The 20,932-nt window shown below is 43.5% G+C and overlaps 2 protein-coding genes across 13 annotated transcripts; one reads left to right on the top strand and one right to left on the bottom strand.

Moving 5' to 3' along the window:
* The first annotated feature begins 6 nt into the window (after positions 1-6).
* On the top strand, positions 7-16,397 carry LOC107274191 (low-density lipoprotein receptor-related protein 4). Of its 5 annotated transcripts, none has more exons than XM_015753035.1 (27): positions 7-819; positions 2,264-2,477; positions 3,211-3,435; positions 3,511-3,810; positions 3,905-4,155; positions 4,229-4,412; positions 4,513-4,642; positions 5,501-5,610; positions 5,682-5,844; positions 5,942-6,098; positions 6,190-6,415; positions 6,505-6,671; positions 6,760-6,912; positions 7,015-7,168; positions 7,250-7,459; positions 7,541-7,858; positions 7,968-8,381; positions 8,463-8,624; positions 8,701-8,916; positions 8,997-9,283; positions 9,359-9,655; positions 9,741-10,241; positions 10,326-10,648; positions 10,781-11,246; positions 11,339-11,594; positions 11,666-12,087; positions 12,974-16,397. In XM_015753035.1, exons 2-27 carry the CDS (start codon positions 2,411-2,413, stop codon positions 13,130-13,132), a joined length of 6,318 nt encoding a protein of 2,105 aa, XP_015608521.1. In that variant the 5' UTR covers positions 7-819; positions 2,264-2,410; the 3' UTR covers positions 13,133-16,397. The 5 variants fall into 5 exon arrangements, with proteins under 5 accessions (XP_015608521.1, XP_015608519.1, XP_024947207.1 ...); XM_015753033.1 differs by having other exon boundaries at positions 7-968; XM_025091439.1 differs by having other exon boundaries at positions 7-968; positions 1,877-2,477.
* On the bottom strand, positions 11,587-20,806 carry LOC107274193 (sorting nexin-25). 8 transcript variants are annotated; one of them, XR_003061745.1, is made up of 10 exons: positions 20,113-20,806; positions 19,731-20,056; positions 19,492-19,661; positions 18,606-19,424; positions 17,883-18,445; positions 17,669-17,802; positions 17,336-17,578; positions 16,987-17,269; positions 16,673-16,918; positions 11,587-11,701 (listed from the first exon to the last, which is right to left on the bottom strand). XR_003061745.1 is itself a non-coding variant. In XM_015753045.2 (10 exons), exons 2-10 carry the CDS (start codon positions 20,137-20,139, stop codon positions 16,865-16,867), a joined length of 2,619 nt encoding a protein of 872 aa, XP_015608531.1. In that variant the 5' UTR covers positions 20,140-20,192; positions 20,282-20,806; the 3' UTR covers positions 16,508-16,864. The 8 variants fall into 8 exon arrangements, 7 of the variants coding, with proteins under 7 accessions (XP_015608531.1, XP_024947209.1, XP_024947210.1 ...); XM_015753045.2 differs by lacking the exon at positions 11,587-11,701 and having other exon boundaries at positions 16,508-16,918; positions 20,113-20,192; positions 20,282-20,806; XM_025091441.1 differs by lacking the exon at positions 11,587-11,701 and having other exon boundaries at positions 16,508-16,918; positions 20,113-20,192; positions 20,486-20,806.
* Between the last annotated feature and the right edge of the window lie 126 nt (positions 20,807-20,932).

Here is a 20,932-nt window from a genome sequence, read left to right as displayed (position 1 = left end):
GTATTTCCAAGAGACCAGTATAGGAGACCGGCTCGAGGAAGAATGAGCGATCGGAGTCCGGGCGCTGTCTTCGTCGCTTCCCCCACTCCGCGTACACAATTGTAGGCAATTTTCAGTACTTTTAAATATTCTTGGCCAGGTTTTCTGATTTCCGACTGTTAATATCCACGAGAAAATCAAATTTTACTACTTATTTAATGACATTTTAATGAAATTAAAAACAAATTGCGGAACAAAATGGAGCAAATTGGGATCAATTAATTCATTAAGAAAATGATATGAAAGGCTGCTTAGTTATTTTGAGGAGCAATAAATAAAATGTTTTTATGTTTTTATTATTATTTTTTAATCATTGTTTAAGGAACATGATGGCAGTTAGGAAAACATAAGGAGAATTTAAGAAGCAATTTTTTAGGCATTATGGACATACGTATAAGTTTTATCTTTCGACGCTAACTTCCCGACGGTTAGACGTGCTTATTAATATAGAATCTATAGAATTTGAATGGTTTTGTGCAGACAATGGTGTTCGTAACACCCATGCTGGTGTAATATCGTAACCCATAAGATGGCCATTCTACTAAACTCGATATAAGAAATAGTGTTTTATGTATCATTAGTCGGTAAGAAAGTGTTAGGGTTAAATGGAACAATGATCGCCAAGGCCATCTTTTGCACATTCTGTACATTGCTAATGAACAAACGTTGCTGCAATAAGCAGTGTGTCGTCGAAGTACGTCGGATTGTTTGCTAATGTAATGGACATAGTATAACGCACGTACATATTTCCTATTTCAACTGGACTCCGGTGGAAACGTGGTCAGTATTAGTGACTTCCGAAAAGTTTTATGGAATATTAAGAGGATAAAGAAGACGGAGCTACGTGAAGCATTAGCAATACTACCTATTTTATTAATTCCTGGAGCACCCACCTCTGTTCTACAGGGTTTAACTCTACGCGAAATAAGGTTAGATTACTATTTCTTCGGCCTCTTGATTTGACAATTGTTTGAGATTGTAAGAATTTTTTGAGAGAAACGAAATAGTGTATTAGGCTCATTGCACTAACTGCTCTAGTATGGTAAAGTTATAGCTATAGTAAAAAGTAACTATAAAAATTGTCAGATCAGGAGGCCAGAGAAAATCGTAATGTATCCGTTCGAAATGTCATTCGGACGTAGAGGAGGAAAATAAATTCGACATTCATCCGATAAAGGAAGAAATAACTAGCACAAGGGATCGATGTACTTACGTAAAAATTATCATAAATTTCAACTGAACTCTTAGAGCTACCAGAGTGCTTAGCTATTCGTTGGTAATATTAATTGATGATTAAATCAATGTTGTCGGTTGTCCGGGGGCGTCTCGATATTCACGAAATACGTACGCGTGACATCTGTTTCGACTGATTTCCTCCTTTCTACTCCTTTCTTCTTCTTTCTTCCCTTTTCTCCCATTTCCGGCGTAGAAGAGCAGCATCGGGGCGCCTGCGTAACAGCCTCGGTTTCGATGTCGCCGACACCCCGTAGTCGAATTCAGTCCAACTGGAGAACTCATACTGGTTGTAGGCTCTCATTTTGTCTGACTTTGCATTAATAAAGCGAGTGTCAATAGAATTGCGAGTAGTTTAAACTTGACGTTTAAGTTGAGAAAATGTAGTCGTCTCATTCTCGTGAAACAGTTCAGATCGTGACACTTCGCTCGATGGCCTTCTTGGAATATTCGATATTTTTTCAAAACTAAGTGAAGATCTTGTACGTACTGCTACGTCTGCAGGATGTCTCCTTATCAAAGGACTGACTCGTTCTTCGCGTAAAAGAAGAAATGTTGTCGACTTGAGGTAAAAGCTATGCTGTGCTTTTCTTATGTTATTTAGGAAATGATAGAAATAATTTGGAGTAGAGCCAATGAACGACAAAATGGTAGGACCCTTTGATGAACTTCGTACAGTGACAGTGCATCTTAAAAGCGCTCGAGGAAGGAAGGAAGGAAGGAACGAAGCGAAAGTCAATCGATTGGTCAGAGTGCGTGCATTGATCGGATACTAGTAGGCGTCACGGCTGGTCCTCCGAGTCTCCGGGAAGATTCTGTAGTTTGCGCGATTAACAGCACACTGTGTCGGACGTTAAGACAAAAGGATTGGAAATATGAAAACGGGATAAAGGCCGAGTGATTGTGGAAGAGCGAAGGAGCTCGGTTGGCAGCGGAATGCACCGTGGCCAGACGGAGAGTCGTTGACGTCTCATGCTTTTTCTTTTCTCAGTGGGTCCAGTGAGACGTTATAGTGTCATGGGATGCTAACTTCCAGGAAGAACATTCCCCAGCAAGTGTTGGTGTAAATTGGGGAAATCCGGTGGCAGCCCCCCACGAGTGCAACATCACAGCGAGATAGATTCCTACGTTTGAGAAGATGAAAGTTCACAAGGACTTGGGAGTCAGCTTTGTCTGCACCGTGTGCAGCTTTGCTCTCTGGGCTGGTAATTTTGCTTCATTTTAAACTTTTAAGGCTTTAAATACCTTCGTAATAATAGGAGATACATGACAAAGCAACTGGTAGTGCTATTATTATAATCGACTGCAACGTGCAAGGTCTGCCGCGGAGTCCTTAACGATCGTAAAAATACATATACATATATAGGATGTCTGAATGAGCCAGCCTACTATAATACTACTAAAGAGCTTTGCTATACAGATCCCAGTTTCCGTGCAGAGTCTTTAACGAATCTGACATTGTGCTGCGCGTGAACAAAAGGTGTCCTGTATGGAATGGGAGAATCAAGAGTTAGGGATCCGAGCCTCGGACAATAGCTGCCCACGAGAGCTGCCGATCTTTTTCTCATTTCTCTCGTCCTGAGCTGATCTGCTCTCGGATCCTGAGTCACGGGGTGAGAGGGAGAGACGTAGAGGGTGTGGGCAACCGTATATCGATCGTGCGGCAAAAGCGCAGGCGTCGGTCTAGTGAATGAGAGCCCCTCACGTTCCCAATGCGCCTCGAGTCATTCATGCCTCGGTGCCGTTCGACCTCCTCCTGTTTACCGATTCTCCCAAAAAGCACCCATCCAATGAGACCCCGCCACTACGAGCAATGTAGCTTGTAGATTATAATCCTCTTAGTACTCTGTGCCTGGACTAAGGCAATCGGCCGACTAAAGTGTTTCGAGCCGATGGTAGCTTTCATTTTCTTAGGCTATAATTTTATCATTTTCATAGGATCTGCGATCTCCACGGAGACGTCGAGTCAGCTGCCAGTGAATAAAGGTGCGGCTAGGCAAATGTATGGCAGCGGAAGTCTTCGACAGACTGGTAGCGGTCCACTAATTTTCGGAACGACAACTACTCCCCTTCGCAGGAGCAAAGATAGAGAGAAAAATCGTAACAACGTTCGTCAGGAGGAAAAACATGGAGAATCGGACGATCAAAGCGCTAGCTATGGCGGTGAGAAGGATACATATTTTGTTTGAACCTACAAGTTCGGTAGAAAATGGGGAACTTATGCGATAATCATTTCAGGATATCCGTACGAAGGTCATGGAGGCTATGGATATGGTGGCCCTGGTGGTAGGACTCACGTAGCCCCAAAGACTAATTCCCAGTTACCTCCAGGATTTTACGTGAATCACAGAATCCCTGTGCCAGATTATGATCTCCCCAGCGACGTAGCCATTTATCGAAACGGCGCTCCTGTCAACGGAATGCGTATTCCTCTGGGAAATGGTGGGCTCTATGGACAAGGTCAATCGCCTGGGACACGTAGAGGACTGGACAGGGGTCGAGGAAGGGGTGGTCTCTATGGGGGATACGATTCCGGAGGTACGGTTCAGAGACAGAGGAACTGAACGTTGGAGAGACTCTTCATACTCGTTTTCCTTTGTCGACGGATCCTTACTTTTCCTAAAACCGCCAGGACACATTGGAACTGGCGGTCAGGAGCGCATCAGACAGGACGGTCTTCATCGAGGTCGAGGAATCGGGCCGGAGGGCGATCCCGACGACAAATTTGGTCCCGAACAAAAGACTCTCATTCATGAACTAGAAGATGAAACTGATGCCAGGGAGGAAGTCCTCCTCTCCTGTGCCTGGGAATGCGACCACGACCAATTCCTCTGCGTCAGTTCCTGCACGTGCATAAGCATTGACAAGCGTTGCGACGGTCAGGTACAAAAATTTCTTGAGGGCTTTTCATACTCTAAATAATGAACCTATTATTAATCTATCTGCTGTCCTACAGTACGACTGTGACACCACCGAGGATGAACTTAACTGCGAGGAGACACTCGAAATGCGAAATTCCAATGGCAGCTGTTACGGTGACAGAGACGTTCTCTGTCCGGAGTCAGGAAAGTGCATCTCCAGAGAATGGCTTTGCGACGGTGACAATGATTGCGGAGATTACTCGGACGAGTCTCGTTGTGGTGCGTTGAAATTCCAGAGTACTCGATATTTTCTTACGACTCTTATCTCTATCCGAATTGTCGTCTAGTAATTCTCTGAAACGTTCAAAATCCGCTCCAGGTACACGAGTGAATTGCACGGAGGATCAGTTTGAATGCAGAAATGGACTTTGCGTTCAGCTCTCATGGCTTTGCGACGGCGAAAACGACTGCAAGGACCGCTCGGACGAAGAGAACTGCGGTGAGAAGAAGTGAGTCTTCTCTCTCTCCTCTCTTTTTCTCCTTTTCCTTAACAGTGGATCTCCGGAGAAAGGTACACCTGCCCAAATTCAGTTAACGTCGACAGTGACTTTATGCTTGTTTAACTAATACTATAGTGTATGTGTAGTCTTCCGCTCCTAAAGAACCAACATCTCGCATTCTACTTTGACAGCGTGAAATTTACCGGATTTTTGGAGAAGGTTTTGGGCGGAAGTGCGTGCTTCCACCACGGAGAATGTGGATGCGGGTTGCTTAGCAACTCTAGTGGCTCCACGTTTCTGCTGTTGCTGCGGCTTCTGCCTGTAACCCGTATGATATCGATCATGCGTCCGGACGCGCACGCGTACATGGATATCAAAGCAGATCAAAGTGGAGGTCGGAGGTCACGGCTTCAAATATCACGACCTCTTACCTTACCGTCTGCCTCCTCTCACGCTTCTCTTCATCTCTCTTCATGGATCCTTTAACATACAATAATAATTTACTTTCGACCTTTGAGCGCGGCTGCATTCTTTCATTAGACGTTATCATTGGTCATACCTATTGCATAATTGAATGCACCCCAGCTGTTTGAACTAACAGCATATAAGGTTATAATGCGTCGAAGGCAATTAAATTCCGCGTGGTTGCCGCCGTACCGCAATCTAATATTGCCAACAGGCAACTCTTGTTTCAATTTATATAATACCAGAGAAATGATAAATGTCGATCGGATATTTACTGTGCTCGCACGCAGGTCAGAACGAAGTCAGCTGATGTGGTCGCCGCGTCGACCGTCCTGTGTCCACCATAGGAAGGATGGATGTTGTGCTCCCTCACCGTCTTTTTTGTATTTGTCTCTTTTACAGAGAATGCTCGGAGCATGAATTCAAATGTCCGGATGGCAGTTGCATCCTGAAAAATTATCATTGCGATGGCGATCCCGATTGCAGCGATGGCGCAGACGAGCTCAAGTGCGGTAAGCATTGATCCAGCCTTTTCGAAGATTTCGAACTACCGTAAATTGGTTCTTCTTTCCTCGATATATAGAAGTTACGGAGGTTCAATGCAGCGAGGATGAATTCAAATGCGGTTATCCAAGATGTGTAAAGCACCAATTTAGATGCGACGGGGACGACGACTGCGGTGACTGGAGCGACGAGGACAACTGTCCCAGCAGAAATGGCGCTAGTTGCGGTGCGAATCAATTTAGGTGCGTCATTTGCCTGGCTTTAGCCTTGCGTTCCGAAGCAAGTCCCAAGATGGGATTACGTTTAGTCGGACATCTATTAACGTAATTGAGTTCGCAGGTGCGCTAACGGCAACTGCATAAGTGCAAAGTGGGTGTGCGACAACGAGACCGACTGTAGAGGTGGAACCGACGAGATCATGTGCGACTACCCGAGCCCAACGAAAGATTGCTCGCCGCAGGAAGAGTTTACTTGTTCCACCGGCACTTGCGTCCCGGTGGGTTTTCAGAGAGCTTTTCTCGAATATGTTACACATTGATATTTCAAATTTCTTGACTCTTTAATCTTATTACTCGATTATATCTTAGCGTATTTGGGTCTGCGACGGAGTTCCGGATTGTTCGGACGGTGAGGACGAGCAAGGCTGCGCCGTCACTTGCGAAATTACTCAATATCTTTGTAAACCACCGTCCGTTGGAAATGATTCCATAACGTCGAGTCTGTCCCACGCTGTAACGCATCATCATTATCATCGGTATTGCATTAGCACAAAACGCGTGTGCGATGGTGTGCCAGATTGTCCGGAGCAAGACGGTTAGTTTCATTCAATATATGTGACTCGGGCCGAGCAGCACCAAAAGGAGTTAGTAGAATTACCTACCCCAAAAAATTCTTTATTACAGACGAGCTGAACTGTCCGAAAAAACGAAAGTGCGCTTCGGATGACAGGTGCACGCAACAGTGCATCCTCACTGCAGACAATCGAAATGGATGCGCATGTGAGCCTGGATATACGCTCGGAAAGGACAACGCGACCTGTCAAGACATTAACGAGTGCGAATTCGAGAGAGTATGTTTGAAATTACAGAATGTCGCTTATCACATATCCAGAGGAGCTGATACTTTGACAAAGAAAAACAAAAAATACTATTTTTCAGGATCCAGTGTGCAGTCAAGTGTGCAACAATACTCCTGGCTCGTTCACATGTGGCTGCATGAAAGGATATGTGCTGCGACCGGACCTCAGGACGTGTAAGGCTCTTGGAGCCAATCCCACACTTCTGTTTGCCAATAGAGTCGACATTAGACAGGTCTGCACAAGTAGAGTTCTCAAGGATCCGAACGATCAAAGAATTATGGGATTCCTTCGTAAGGAAGAATCAGCATGGAAATTGAATTTTATGAGTTTTCAGGTTAGCCTCAGTAATTCGAAGCACACCTCGATTAGGAAAGGACTTCACAATGCGATCGCGTTGGATTATCATTACAAGCGCGGAACGATATACTGGTCGGACGTGTCTTTGGACGTTATTCGTAAAGTCTATGTAAATGGATCCGATCCCGAAGGTCCGAATTGTTTAATTGCAAGCTTAGCTCTACTCATCGAGGGAATTATATAACCCTTCTGATATTTACTACTCTTTCTAGACGTTGTTCGCTGGGGATTGGAGAGTCCTGGTGGCGTAGCTATCGACTGGATTCATGATCTACTCTTTTGGACGGATTCTGGCACGAGGAGGGTCGAAGTTATTACTCTGGATTCAAGGATGAGACACGTGATCGTCTCCAGCGATCTGGATAAGCCTCGAGCCATTGCGGTGCATCCCAATTATGGATACGTTTATTGGACAGATTGGGGTACGAAAGGTCTTTTCAATGTTCAACGAGAAAAAATGCCCTCGTCTGATATTCCCTGTTCCCTTACTATTGGATGTTTAGGGCCCAATCCAAAAATCGAACGAGCAGACATGGATGGTTCCGGCCGGGTTGCACTTATCACTGATTCTGTATACTGGCCGAATGGTCTGACAATCGACTATACGGCGAATCGCATTTTCTGGGCCGACGCGAAGCATCGCATCATAGAGTCGGCTCATCTCGACGGGAAGGATCGTAAGAAAGTTATTAGCAGGGGGTTGCATCATCCATTTGCCATCACCGTCTTCGAGGACTCAATTTATTGGACCGACTGGCATTTCAAGAGCATCTCCTCGGCCAATAAAGGAAACGGAATGGGCTACAAGATAATTCAATCCGGTAAACTGGGCGGATACTCAAGACAGTCGTTCAATCGATTATAGAATAAAAAATAGTGAAAAGGCTTTGTTATTTTTTCTGTTTTTTTTATTCGTGTGCTTTTTTGCAGGACTTCACTTTCCAATGGACGTTCACAGCTATCATCCGCAACGGCAGCCAGATTATCCGAATCATTGCGGAAAGAACAATGGAAATTGTTCACACATGTGCTTACCGAACAATAAGGGCTACAGTTGCGTCTGTCCCGTGGGATTAAAAATTAAGCAGGACGGCAAGAGCTGCGCTGCAACGCCAGACAACCTTCTAATTTTCGCGAGGAAAAAAGATCTTCGACTCAGGCCGATCGATCAGTCGACCAGCGCGTTCGACGCAGTTATTCCCGTCGATCATATTCAAAGCGCAGTCGCACTTACCTGGGACGCGCAGGATAACACCATTTACTGGACCGATGTCGAGACTGACACAATTAGCAGAGCACATTTAAATGGAACTAATCAGAGGGTGATTATCGGACACAATTTGGGTGAGTAGAATCATCCACCAGATTCAAGATTGAATTCGTTCCGGAGTTTCAGTAAATGTTTTTATAAATTTTGCAACGAAGAATCTCCGGCCGGTCTCGCAATGGATTGGGTCACCAAGAAACTCTATTGGACGGATGCCGGAACCAATAGAATCGAGTGCTCGAATCTCGACGGCACAATGAGGACTCTGTTAGTCTTCAGGGGTCTTGAAAAACCGAGAGACATTGTCGTCGATCCTACAGGTAACCGTAGTTAATTGTTTTTGAAAAGCCATGTCCTCATCAATTGTCTATTGAACTTACCTGCATCTTCGTATAGCTGGATTTATGTATTGGAGCGACTGGGGTGAAAGAGCGAAAATCGAAAGGGCCGCAATGGATGGTTCTCAAAGAAAAGTCCTCATTGGAGTCGATTTAATGTGGCCAAACGGGTTGGCAATAGACTTTGCAAAGAAACGCCTGTATTGGGCCGATGGCGGCATGAAGAAAATTGAATACTCCGATTTAAACGGCCGAGATAGAACCGTCCTCATCCGTGAGTCACCCAGAACCAATAAGAGCAGTCTTGTTACAATGTCGCTCGACATTCAAATATAAGTAAAATATGCTTTTCAGATGAGAATCTTCCCCATCCCTTTGGCCTTGTTATTCATGAAAGTAAAATCTATTGGACCGACTGGAATACCCTGAGTATCCATCAGGCCGACAAAGACACGGGACAAAACCGGACGGTCGTTCGCTCTGATATTTCTGGACTAATGGACGTTCGCGTTTTTCACAGAAATCGGCAGTCCGTCACTAGTCCTTGCAATCTTAATAATGGAAATTGTTCTCACATGTGTCTACTGGCACCTGCACCGTACTATTTCAAATGCGCCTGTCCCACTGGTCTCCTTCTCGCTGTACGATCGTCGCAATCGTAGCCTATCCGCTTTACTGGGGACGGTGCATAATTTTAAAGTCGTACCATGTTTCAGAACGACGGAAAAACCTGCCCCGATATGCCGAATGCCTATCTCCTGGTGGCGCATCGTGTCGATATAAGAATAATATCATTCGACGTGAATTACTCGGTTGACGTGGTCCTACCAATTTCGCATTTGACCAATGCCAGTGGCGTAGACATCAATCGAAGAACGGGCGACGTGTATTGGACCGACACTGCCGAGGATGTCATCAAGCGAGCAAGCTTCAATGGGAAAAGCGTGGAAACCGTAATTGACCATGGAATTGACACAGCAGACAGTCTAACTGTCGATTCCATCGGAAGGAAGGTTCGTAAGGTTTAATGATCTTTATCTCACGCTGTAGCACTTGGTGCTTCTTCGAGTCAGTTGAATGACTAAACACTTTATTTAGCTATACTGGACGGACGCGGGCTTGAATAGCATCGAGGTGTCTGAACTCGACGGTACTAATCGAAAGGTTCTGATCTGGTCCGGTCTGGACAATCCTCGAGCCATCGCCCTGCATTATCCTGCAGGGCTGATGTTCTGGTCTGACTGGGGCCACAACGCTCGAATCGAACGCGCCAATATGGACGGCGGGGAACGCACGACAGTGATCGCTGACAATCTGGTATGGCCTAACGGGATCTGCGTTGATTTGACTGAGAATAAACTCTATTGGAATGACGCGAAGCTTAAAGTCATTGAATATTCGGATCTCAATGGAGATAAGAGAAAGACGCTTCTTAGAAACGTTGACCACCCGTACGGGCTGGCCATAATGGGTGAGAATATTTATTGGAGCGATTGGCACGCCAAGGCCATTCTACGGGCGAATAAGGCGTCTGGGAGCGGCAGGGACGTAATTGTTGATAAGCTCGAAGGACTTATGGACATTCGTGCAGTGAGTAGCGTAAGTAGCAGCGATCGAGAGTCTAATTTACAAGATTAATTAGATTTATAATGGTACTTTCTTTCCGTTGCTTATTTATGTCAGTCGTTCGATATGCACACGTCCAAAAATGCCTGCGAGAAGAACAACGGTGGATGTTCTCATCTGTGTCTTCGCAATCCCAAGGGATATTCCTGCGCCTGTCCCACAGGAATATTGATAAACGAGGACAAGAAGAGCTGCAACAGTACGCCTACGAATTTCTTATTATTCTCAACGCGTAGGTCGTTAGCAAGAATTTCATTCGACACCCCGGAGATGTGGGAAGTGGCTGTGCCTCTCGATCAATATCACAATATCATCTCCATAGATTTTCACTTTGCCAAACAATTAATATTTTACATCGATGTGAATCTGCGTGAAATCAGGCAAGTGCACTCTACAGAACTTTAATCTAAAGTGTGAATTTGAAACAACGTGAATGATTTCTAGTCGTATTATTCTTCAAAATCATCGTATTAAGTAGAACTTGTAATATTTTTATTTATTTATCCTAACAGGAGCGTTAGTATGCGCAATCTTTCGGATATTAGGGTTATCGTTGAAGCTTCAAATTTCTCAGCGCCGTTTAGATTGGCTGTTGACTGGCTGGCCAATAATATTTATTGGACTGATCCAAAACACAAGATCATCTCGGTAGCGAGACTCAATGGATCCTCCCGTAAACGCATAATCGAGGGTGTCGAACCTAGAGCATTGGCTCTTTTCCCTAAGGAAGGTTATATGTATTGGTCAGAGTGGCAAGATCAGCACGCGAAAATCGAACGCGCCGCATTAGATGGATCCCAGAGGAAAACGATCGTATCCACCGATCTGTCATATCCAAACGGATTGGCCATTGATTATCAAAATAAGAAATTATACTGGGCTGATGCGCTCAAAGATAAGATTGAAGTATCCGATCTCCACGGGCACTTTAGGATCCAGATTGTTCCTGAAGCAATTTATCCCTTTGGTCTGGCCCAGGTACTCGCTAATACTTATAGACGGGCCTCTAGCTGGCTGATGTGCACGATTATTAACGCATTTTTCATTGTAACAATTCAACCATTTTTTAGTACGAGAATCACATATATTGGACGGACTGGCTTAAGCAAGTAGTCGAAAAGGCTGACAAAGCTACTGGTAAAAACAGAATCCGAATTCGCACGTCTCTCGGGAGTACCACAGAAATAAAGGCAGTCTCTCCAAGAAGACAAATTGGTTGGACACCCTGCGCAATTGATAATGGTGGTTGCACTCACCTTTGTCTCTATAGACGTCAGAGTTACAAGTGTGCCTGCCCAGACGAACCGGATCTTGCCTGTAGCACAGGTAAGGACATCAGGAACACCGTGCAACGCGCTGATAATAGTAAGAAAAATGGTTGAACTTCGATATTGCAGTGGCCAGCAAGGAAGTCCCGCTTCGCAAACCTGGAACTGAAAACGATCCAAATTACGACGACGAGGAGACAAGAATTTCGGAACTTACGACGCTTCCTACCAATCGCTTTAACGATAACAAGTTCAACGATTGGAATACAGTTTTAAACAAATTCAATACCGACGCATCGTACAGTCTGAAGACAGTGGTGATAACATGCATGGTTCTGGTGACGATCACTCTGGCCATCGTCGGCGGGATAATCTATCTTCTCTGTCAGAGAAAGAGGAAACAAAAGCAGTACTTGTATGCCGGACGACGCAACGTCTTAACTTTCTCGAACCCAAATTACAACGCATCGAGCGGTGACGTCGGCCCCTGCAATGCACCGCAGGACAAGAAATCTTTCATCTGGAAACGGCTAAAATACGACAAGTCTCAGGTATTTATATGTACATTCAGTGGTGTTTTCGCATTTTCTAGTGATTCAATGCTCCTTTTTCTTTTACGCTTCTCATCTCCGTTGGCCTTCTGTGCACTCGTCACTAAATCTTCTACTGCTTCTCTTTTCCCCAAAAACATTGAATTATTGATTGCTCGTTCCAACCTGATACGCGATAATCAATTAGAGAGCAGCCAACGCATCCAAGGTTGAATGTCCGATCAAACTGCAACACCTACCGCTTCATTTCATACAGATGAATGAAATCGAAACTACCTAATGCCTTGGGCATCCGGACTACGATGATACGTCGATCGCGATACCTAATTAGAATGATCGCGATAATCGCCGAGACGTTCCGGATGCGTTCATTTAATAGAGATCGTGGCCGAGCTTGGATTCTAATTCTATGACTATGACAATATTCTAAAAAGAAGGGAAAGGGAAGGGAAGGGACAGGGTGGAAGCAATGCAAAAGCATCCCGCATCATTATGTAAAATACTTTCCTTCACCAGTTATTATTATTAGTACCCATCGTTTCTCGTTTCATCGGCAATTCCCGGATTCTTATTACGTGTATCGAACGCGCACGAAAGAGAGGAGGAAGGATGCACGCCTGACGAAATATGAAAATTAATCAGGAGCGCGAAAGTGGGAAGGAGTGAGTGATTTGCACGCGAGCTGACAGATTGGACAGATATTCAATTCGACATTGTTGTCTATGAGCATTTGAGCATTTGGCATTCGAAATTGAAACTACTCGAAGTGGATGCGTTGGTGGTAGCTTATGCGCGCAGTGTTCCCGACAGAGAAACAGAGGGACAAACGGATACGTGAGACACACGCTTGCACAAAGTTCAAGATCAATAATTCATTGTCTTATAGGAGAGAGTGTACGAAGATAATGGGCAGAGTTCGAGCCCTGAGATCGTTTCACTGATACCCCCTTCAGCGACCCCGAGCAGCAGTCGGGCCACATCGGTCACCCCGAGGGAGTCCTCGCCAGCCGTCATTCACAGCTCAGTGATTAAGATCGCTTCTTAAACGCGACATGGATCTACCTCCAATTATACCGGTAGAAGGTAGAACTCACGCGAAGACGTGCATGCACGGCTACTAGCTGGCGGCGAGACACACGGATCATCGAACGGCTGAACACTAGATACCACTAGATACCACTAGATACCGACAAATCTTGGAGTTCCAGTGTCCGAGTATCAAGAGGAGCTTCGCTCCCTTGCGTTAACGGCTACTGTCGTCCCTGAACAATTGGAATACCAATTACTCACTTTTTGTGTTTACATGTGCCCAAATAGAGAAGGATGAATGAGCGAGCATGGAAATCGAGGAAACGCGGGGGCGAATGGGAGAACGAACAGTCGGGAGGAAGAGTGGATGAGTTAATGGGAGAGAAAATTTCAGAAAGTGCAGCAGTTGAAATATATATATATATATATAATATATATATATATATATTATGATTGGATAAGAATAAGGAAAGACGTCTTGGCAGCTGCTTCGGTGAATCGCTCGATATACGCGCAATGCCATCACAGCTTATTTTAAATATTGGTGTCATGTACATTATACACGATGAATTCCGTTGCGAGGACCGTCTCTGACGGCAAGAGAGGAGAGAAAGAGGAACGAAGAGTGGTTGCACATGGTACATAGAAACCAGGCGAGCCTGTCAACATTTGCGCGTGCTGACGTTCCCAACATTATACATGTATATGGGAGAAAGAACCGTGTAAAGGACAGCGTCATTACATGTTTTGCATTACTTTATCAGGTAGTGAACAATTTCAAAAATAGGCTCTCCCATCGTCATGTATATGTAGAAACTATACTTACTCTAGTAATGGATAGATGAAGCCGTTTTTAGGTCCTGTGAAGTGTACCGTAAACTCAACTGATGATGAATAAAATATGACTCTGACTGTCATCAAGTCATAGTGAAGAGCGAACACGTGTGTGTGCGCGCGCGCGCGTGCCTAGTTAACAGTTAACAGTTAACAGTGTCGAAGGGAGATAGACGAGGGAATTGAGAAGGTCGAATCTCGGGTAAGAAATTGTGATGTGAAAAGAATGGGATGCGAGAATGCATGAATATTCGTAGGCGTGCGGATTCGTATCGTATTTTTGTACGAAGCTATATTTTTTCTACAAACTATATTTTTTTGGCTCAACGCGCGCGTTTGCGCAGCACCGGCTGCTGTGCTTCATTTATGTGTGTCCTCTGTGGCAATGCGAGTCTGTACGCCAACGCACGCGCACATGCAACATGATAATGTACACGAGTGAAATGTCAGGTCTAGAGGGCGCTTTTACTTTAGAATCCATAAGAGAGTGGCTCCTCAAAAACAGACATTACTCGTCGTGGTACATCGTGGTACGACGGACTATTCATAGGCGCTATCTGCCGTTGTTGCATGTAAGAATAAAAAGAAAAAGTACGTATCAGAGGGTCCCAGCAGGTCTAGGACGATTCAGCACCCTCGCAACGCGAATCGTTATTCCCGAAAGCGTTATCTCACGATAAAAGGCAAGCAGCGATATAATAGCGAAGGAGCGACAGATAATAGCTTTAACCACGTATGATAATATATTAATGACGAGAGAAAAAGAGGCAAGGAAGGAGAAAGTGTAAAAGTGCGACAAAAATGAAAGATGAAGAATATGTATAGATAGTAATCTAATCACGAAATCTGTCTCTACAAGATACCTTTAGTATGTTTAGAACACTTGGCGCATCTAGTTACGATGACTATATGCCATACATATGCGATATATCATAATGTTCATAATTCATACTAATGAATATTATTATCGATGAGGCGAACAATTGGATATGGTTTATCTGTTATTGTCATTCGGAATATTATCGATATGCATGCTATGTATATTTAGGCTCAAAGATTCTATGTGATATAGATGAGATTCACGATTGAACTATCTTTTGACAAGTACGCCAAAATCAGTACACTCTAGGCCGCCGAGGTACGTCCCAAGTCGACCTATAAATACTTCCTCTAACTTTGCGTCCTTCTTCTCAAATCCCAGCTCCAGCTGGAAACTCGTGAATTTCTTTTGATTTACTTATCTTGAGCGCAGCGAGTCACAAGGACACTCACAGATGCCCATAATGTCGTCACTATGGGTTGTTTATCCGAAATTCCTTTTCAATCTGAGTTCAATGAGTCCAGGAAACTAAATCCAAAAGACATTTAACATCGTAAATTGTAACTGCAGCGCAAAGACAAAGCAGAAGGAGATCCGTTGCCATCGAGCCGATCTCACTCGCTTGGGGACTGTTCCAACAGATAATAAGTGCTTTTACGTGCAACCTACGTGACGTTCTTTTCACGATACGCTGCTATAAGACTCCCATTGACAGTTCACATCAGTTCACATTTATTTACACATTCCTACAGTGCACCTTGTGAGGTTCAAGGCTCAGGTGAACCAAGCAAGACGCTCTGACCCTTAGATATCTCAATTAATTATTAATATCGTGATAGTGAAAATTAGTCCTCACTGCATCATTATCTTTAAAAAAAAAAATTGATTAACGGAATAATAAGCATTGTGACATAATCTCGAGAATTGTCCACGTGTTACATGTTAGATATATTTGGTAAATTGACTAGACATCTAATTCATCTAAAATCTGTAATGACTGGATTATGGAGGGGGGGATTCATTAGTTGGTGGGTCAATTATCACTTGGAGACTTAAGATTGCCTTTCTTTATCAGCCTCTATTTTCCTCATATCTAGACACTTCTAACAAATTATTGGAAAAATCAGGTTCATTTTTCGATTCCTCTCACAATGTCCCATATCCTCTACTACTACTAATACTACCACCACCACGAATAATACAACTACTGTGAATCTTGAGTGTGCGTCCTGCGATTTGCCCTAGGGTATAAGAATTTGTTATTAAATATCTGATACAACATGATACGATCACGTCCATCATCCAACTGATTTCTGGTGTCACCCGAGAACCCAATAATGACAAAAACAAAGCGATAAAGAAGAGATTTTTAAGGAAGTAAAACTGTGCCCACAAGGCCAATTATTTTTAAGTGATCTCGTATCGTACTTTTTGGTGCCAAAGCCAGTCTATAATATAAATGTGTAAATAAAGATAATTTATTGTATGAATTATATCGCAATAGTTTATAAGGGGTGATATATTGTACTATTTGTATAGGAGTTGCAATTAATTTTAAAAGATTGTTTAAAATATTTGTACGTCATGTCGCCTCGCATGACGTAGAAATAAAATATTCTGTATCTTATGACCTTGTGTTTCTTGAAATTGACTCTTTAAATTCACTAGAGTGACACGCAAACTTATTATCCCACTATACAATTATACTACAAAATTACATAATCATGATTATTCTTCCTCGGTTTCTTTGCTGTTTATTTGTTATCTTCATCTATTATCTATGTCCCATGGGACAATAATTGTTTGTGCTTAATACAGATTTCAATTACGATATAGTCAGCATTGTCTACCAACAAGTCATTTACTTATTTTTCATGTTAGACGATTCATTAAAATACGTACTGCGAATGACAGTTTAAGCGATTTCAGCAAATGTACAATAGCCAAATTTCGAATGGCCCAAATTCGCATGCCTGGCCTGCTTCATTTTAGCCTCTTCTAAAGATCACGTAGATTTTTCAGTGAGACAATTCATTCCAACGTCAATATCTTATTCATTCGCATCAGACCTTTATTTCGTTCTTAGTCATCCTTCTATTTGTGATGCAACTCTGGAAAGACTTCGTACATCAACACTTCAAAGATGTCCTGAAAGAGACGAAAGAAGTTTTCCAGTTTCTCCCTGTTCTGCAATCCTGTTCATCTTTACAACTTACATAAAAAAGTTGCTTGTTGAGGTTTACGTTTTGCAGTGTATCAAAGACTTTGGTGGCACCGCGCTGAGCGCTCTGTGCTCCGACAAGATTCGTTAGGACTTCAGGTACGTTAGTCAAGAATTGCCTGCGTGCTTCACCTCGTGTTTTCAACTTCTCTTCATCGGTGCGCATCTGAGCCTCCGAGGCAAGCTGCCCGTTGGGCCACCAAGACTTTGTAAACAATTGGATATAGTAATGTAGCATCGGCTCAGAGAATACCCAAGTAACGGTGTCTCTGACTTGTCTGTTAAACAAAACCAACGAAAAATAAAATCTTTGTAGTTTTCGATTCATGAACGTTTGGTCACACCTGTTAATTGTGCGACCGTAGGTAATTTGAACGAAGGTTATGAGCGATTTTCTAAGCCACCGAAAAACTCCTCGCAGATCAAAAACTTCCCCTAGGAGAGCGTAAAGTGGTTCTGCAATCGCATCCTTTCCTGAACCAAAGCAACCGTCTGTTGACGTTCTTCCGGATTCTCCGTCGTCGAGAAGAAGCGAATAATCCTCCTCTTCTTCCTTTTCACGAGATTCTCCACTGCCACTGGATCCCCTGAACAATCAGACACTCGTTAAATCAAAATTAAGACCCAGAAGCAATGTTGTAGTGACAGGATTTAGTTATAGTGAAAAAAAGCTTTACGATTTGAAGAGTGTCGATAATGAGAAACGTGATTTCTTCGGCGAAGGTGCCGTGTGTTTTAAATGTTCCGAGCTGGGGCTGAGGAATGCATAGAGCGCTTCACTCTGATTCAATCGTTCATCTTCGAGGACGAACTGCAAAGAAGATGTACTATTCGAAAGCAGAAACTCCAACAAATTTATTTTCTCTTTGACGTTAGTGATTTGACACTCACGGTTAAATATTTTTGAATCTGCATTCGGGCTTTGTCGAGAGTATTTTTGTCGGATTTACCGAAAAATTTAAGTGGTTGCGACGGCAGCTCGAGAGTTTTTACATTCGCACAGAGTTGCCGTAATTTCCTATGAAGTTCCTGAAATTCTGGAAGCTTTCTCAAAACCACCCATCCCGTGGATATACTCTCCTCGTTGGCCTCGTCCTCCGCCATGTGCACCACGAGTACAAACTGCGGTGGTTCCCCATTCTCAGGCGTCTCAGCGCTTTGCACATCAGCGCGCCAGTGTCCCAAATGTTCAGCCCACATTTCCGTGTGAGTCAAATGAGCCTCCAACTGCCGTCTTTCGCCCTGGAGCCATTCGACTTCCTTGGCGAGGATGCTGAGGACACGACTCTCCGGCTTAAGGGAGGACCGTAGCGCTTGAAGAGCTTGCATCTTATTGTTAAGCTTCTCTTGAAGCTGATCCAGCTTACTGCGCGCGTAGTTGGAATGTTCACCGACCAGTAACGAGGATGAATCGGATATTGTTCCGTCGACCATCTGCCGATCTTCCATCAATCCTGAGTATTAAGGAAGAAATAAGGTAAACCAAAGTTGCAAGACAGCCGAGATCAATGTATTCCAAAAGCAATTGAACTCAGAGATGGGAAGGAGAATGGAAAGTAAAAAGTTATATGAAAATACGAGAGTGAAGTAAATTGAAATAGATTATAAACGTACCATCCGCTCTCTCGTTCAGCAGAGCCTCCTGCATCTTCTTATACTGCTCGCTCACCAAAAAAGACGGATAGTACTTTTCTTCGAGTGTTTTTACGACATTCTCTTGAACCTCGTAAAAGACATCGGGTCCTTTATCGCCCAGTAGGAAACTTTCCATTCTCTTGCGCACATTCTTGTCGACCTTAATCTCGGCCGTGGGCGATCTGATATACGTATAGAATATCTCAGCACCCAGCTGATGCCAGTTGGACCTCTCAGCGGCTCGAAGTTCCTGAACGGCCGCCCAATAACCGATCAGTCCTTGGCTGGCAACCTGTTCGAGAAATTGAGAAAGGTATCTGCGGCCGATGACATTGTCAAGGATTGTCTGGAGCGGGAGCACTCTCCCTTCAGCGATCGCCGTTGGATTAGAGATGTCGCTCTCTTGTATGGGATATCCGTCCCAACCAAGACTCTGCATGTGACACTCGCAAGTGTTCTTTGCGTAGGTCAATTGGCTTATGTATCTTTTGAGCTTTCTCGCTTGCACAGCGTCCGACTTTCCAAAAGTATTATTCTCGGCATCCAAACCCTGTGCTCTCTTGACGTTCTGAACAGTAGTCGCTTGCATTATTTCCGTGACTATGTTGTATCTTATATGTTTGAGAACCTCTAGGTCCTTTGAGCTTTTTATCATACGTATAAAATCCTCGAAGGACTCAGCGTATTCATATGTTTTCCTGTGCATCGCCTCAGCCATCTGTTGCTGCTCAATGTACATTAGGATCTTTTGGTTGATGTAGTCGGGGTCCGTTATCATGTCTATCGCCGGCTTTAATACTGCAATTAGGACTCAATGAGATGCTAAGTGAAATGAGAATAAGTGCATTTCCGATTGTTTACCTACTTTTATATGTTATTACTTCTCTTAAAAGAAATTTTGCTGGAGAAAGAGAATAGCTGCGAGGCAGAAAAAACATAATGCACACCTCGCTCACTTTTCTCAGGTATTCCAATTCCGCGGTATGTGACATCAGATGGGCTGATAAAATAAATATTGGATCCTCACCCTCTGACCTGTAATAGTAAATATTGCTTGGCAGTTCTATAATTCTTAAACATGATGTTCACTCTTATGCAACTTACGCAGCAGCTTGAGCAATTCTAATTTTCTCGAAATGAAATGTAACTTTGTTAACGATGCTACATGCAACAAGTTTTGTGTGATCCACTCGAAATAAACGATCATGGAAGCTTTGGATGGCTCCCCAAACATCTTGCTTCATGCAATCTGTTATTGAGTCCGATCCAAGTGCTAGCTCACGCAACCAAGAACCCACAAAATCTCTAAAGGCCAAATCCAAGAGGTTCTGCAAAGCTCCATCCACGAGTCTGGTAAAGACTACAGGATAACGAATCTGCTTTAGGTTAGCAGAGAGCTTTGGTTCATATCCCTTCTGTAATACGATATACTTCATATTACTGTAGAAAATTAGACTGCTTACATTATTTCATGAATATGAGGTACCATAAGCATATTTCGGAAAGCATCCATTTCAGCCACGGTCTTGCCAATGCCCAATCCTGTTTGATGCCGTGGAGATAAGGCTATATGGATCAAAATAACTAATAAAGGGCCTAATAAACAGCACCAAATTGTGATAGATCCATAGATTGAGCACCATGCCATGTCATACCAATGCAACAGTGCTATAAGGATACTCATTGTACAGCCAACCTTGAGGATAAGCATATTCTGGATGTTGAATATTACCGCCTAGCTGAGCAGTAATATGTACATAACACTGAAGAAACTTTGACAAAATTTCGACTCAACTTCAATAAAGTCTATCTCTATTTGATGACATTCATTCTGTTTTAATGATGAATCTTCATGTTACCGTGCTTGTATTAGCAACCCGAAGAGCTTCTTCGTTATATGTAAGTGATTTTATTGAAAAATCTCGACGAGAAATGCGTATCTCAAGGGTTATAAGGATTTTACTTCAACCCATATTCACAGTCCATTATGCATTTTTCCAAGGTTCCTTCCAATTACTTCTGTAAATCCTTATTCAGAAAACCTCCACGTTATAAACGAAAACAAAACATACAGTTTGACAGTTTGACAGCTACGAATTGCTCTGAATAGCTTCGAGTGACCAATCCAGTCCAATCAGGTGTAACGGAGATGACAGGGAATATAGGCGCCTTCTCATGCAAGAAACTTACAGAATCCTTAGAATAAAGATGTCTCTGATAGGTCCTAACCAGTATAAAGTGTGAACTATGGAGACTCTGTTTTCTCAAATTAAATCGACAAGACACGACACAGAGCTTGGCTAATG

This window comes from Cephus cinctus, unplaced genomic scaffold (genome assembly GCF_000341935.2).
Source record: "Cephus cinctus unplaced genomic scaffold, Ccin1 Ccin1_scaffold2480, whole genome shotgun sequence".
Classification (NCBI taxonomy): domain Eukaryota; kingdom Metazoa; phylum Arthropoda; class Insecta; order Hymenoptera; family Cephidae; genus Cephus; species Cephus cinctus.
Note: the sequence above shows the minus strand (reverse complement) of the source record. Positions and strands in the feature narration are given on the sequence as shown.